This window comes from Priapulus caudatus, unplaced genomic scaffold (genome assembly GCF_000485595.1).
Source record: "Priapulus caudatus unplaced genomic scaffold, Priapulus_caudatus-5.0.1 Scaffold1837, whole genome shotgun sequence".
NCBI lineage: Eukaryota > Metazoa > Priapulida > Priapulimorpha > Priapulimorphida > Priapulidae > Priapulus > Priapulus caudatus.
The window spans coordinates 13,555-16,220 of NW_014578898.1; the positions used below are offsets into that span (position 1 = coordinate 13,555).

General features: G+C 40.7%; 1 protein-coding gene across 1 annotated transcript in view; it reads left to right on the plus strand.

Moving 5' to 3' along the window:
- LOC106817716 (transmembrane protein 17-like) overlaps positions 1–2,312 on the plus strand; it is a 4,375-nt gene extending 2,063 nt beyond the window's left edge. Inside the window, exons 2-3 of the mRNA XM_014822405.1 lie at positions 1,777–1,880; positions 2,193–2,312. Coding sequence (XP_014677891.1) covers positions 1,777–1,880; positions 2,193–2,312 — 224 coding nt within the window. The remainder of the gene's footprint in view (positions 1–1,776; positions 1,881–2,192) is intronic.
- The last annotated feature ends 354 nt before the right edge of the window (positions 2,313–2,666 follow it).

Sequence of the window (2,666 nt, forward strand, 5' to 3'; positions counted from 1 at the left end):
CTCTCTCTCATTGCCTCTCTCTCTCTCTCTCTCTCTCTCTCATTGCCTCTCTCTCTCTCTCTCCTACAGGTTCCCGAGCTGGCTGGCTCCTGGCTTCTCACGCTGGTCTTGCAGTGCCCCCTGCTGGCGTTCCTGCTCTTCACGCGCGGCACCGTGATCCTACCGCTCGAACAGGCAGTCAACGCAGTCATGATGGCTTTCGTCCTTGTCCAGATCGTCGCCGGCTACTCAGCGGTCAAGGCCATCGCCGGCCACCAGGTGGTCAAGTTCCACATGAGACAGTACGAGGCGCTGGCGGAGACAGAGGACTCGCCGACGCTCCTACGCGCCGCGGAGTCCTAGCCGTTCGTGACGGAAACGGCCACTAGATGGCGTTACATGATCACATACGTTATGAGAGGGTGTAGAGTAACAGTGGCAGTTGTAAGATTATGACAGATCTGTTGTGGTTTTTTTTCTAAATAACAAGTTATTAACAATGTTGTTAACATAATGAAATATGTTAACATATTGTGTGTAAATATAACATGTTATTAACGTCATAAAATATTATTATCATGTTCCTGATAACTTAAAAGGAATTGTGATGAATTGCGATGGGCTTGGACCTGGATTCGAAGTTTCTACATCTGTTTAAATTCTTTTTAGAATTTTTGTGCGTAAGTCTCTGATATTCTCATTCAGAATCTCGTGTTGTATTATTGGGTCTCAGTGCAGCCAGTTTATACTTCGATAATTTAAGGATTCCGTCCATTTATTTCCAATGGTGAATCTATCCGTTCCATGTATAGTTAAGACTATTTGACTTTTAACAATTTTAATATTAGTGATAGTTTTGCTTGACATGTAATTGTAGATTTTTTGCTACTTTACCTACAGCAAATTGAATGGTACGTCAGTACTGTACAGTGGTGTCCTCTATGTGATCTATGATATTGTGTGATTGATTGATTGATTGACAACATTGATATTTCTCAAATGTTAATATATTATATTGAAATACAATATTTTTGTAAATATTTGTAAAATAAAAATTATAGGCCTACTCTGAAGTTATACAATTATTCGTATTTCTCTTAATGTTTCATCTTAATACGTAAAATATTTGCTTCGTATCATCCAAAATGGTGAAGTTATACAATTTGTATTTCTCATAATGTTTTATCGTAATATATCATCCATTTACTTGCATATAAATCGAGTCGTTAACCTTAGAAATACGGAAACGAGAGGAACGATAATAATCCAACGATCACCATACTTACGACGAACCAGACATACCCCCAGACATACTAAACACCATGTCTCGCTGTGCTATGTATGTAATCTGGCATGGTTTGTGAGAGCTTGCGCGTGAGAGTGAAACAGTTCTAGGTGGCCGACACACCTCGCCGTCTCCCGCTCTTCGTCGGTTTATTGTCGCGAATCGCATGAACAATCGCGCCTACAAGTTGCTAGCTTATATCGTAATGGCCGTGCTTGTAGAAATGAGAGCACCGGCACCGGATGCAGGCGTGTGTGTGTGTGTGTTTGTGTGCGTGATTCGTTATCAATATTACGTTTTCGGTTGCAAATACCATTTACGCACCTTATGTTGCGTATTTCCAAATGATTTCCCTATTTACACACCAGTGCCAGTGGCAGTATGTTTCATAGAGATACACGGTTTTGCGTAATTTTATGCTTTTATCATGCTACAGTAGTACTACTACTAGTAGTGGGATATTCAAGTTCTAGTGCCAATAATCTGTTCTTTATTTCCTTACTTTTGAATAGGCAATGAGCTGGTATCAAGCTTGCCATGGCAAATGAGTCTGTACTTCAATGTCTACTTCTTCCCAATATGGCTTGTAACAAACTTAATCACCTTTTATCTCAAGGTATGTATCTGAGAAATATATCTCTTTATCACACTAACATTTTACCTCATCAAACACTCGAACAAAGCAGTGGGCACATTTCAACTCGTAACAAAGCAGGATCAATTGAGAGAAGACCCCCTGCACTGGGTATTGATGGGACAATCATAAATTGAGAATTTATCATGAAAGACCAAAAATGAATCCTATTTGTTTATTTTAACCTCTCTTCCAAGAGATTTTATGCAAGCGCAAGTGATGCAATTAATGAATACATTGAGGGCACATTTGAGTCAACACTGTCACCGGCGTTAACCACATTGTATCTTGCAGTTTCACTACCTGGACATGCTTTATCAAATCATCCTCATCACCATCTTCATCACCATCACAGCAGTGGAAATCATCAGACTCTACCTCGGATACCTAGGCAACCTCTGTGAGAAGGTATGATTCATTTGCCCTGTATTTTGCTGTTACAGTGTATAACCTAACCGATCGCACCCAATGCAGTCAGAGAAAGTATGTGAACCTATGGCTATAAATTGCTATCTTGATTACATATATATCATGATTTATAGTAATTTAACCCCCAAAATTCGAAACCTGGACGCCAAATGGCGATTGTTTCATAATTTCGACCTGCGAGCATTGCATTGATCTCATCCCCTCTCTCCCTCTTTCTCTTCTCTCTCCTCTCTCTCCCTCTCTCTCTCTCTCTCTCTCCTCTCTCCTCTCTCTTCTCCTCTCTCGTCTCTCTCTCTCTCTCATCTCTCTCTCCTCTCTCTCTCTCTCCTCTCTCCTCTC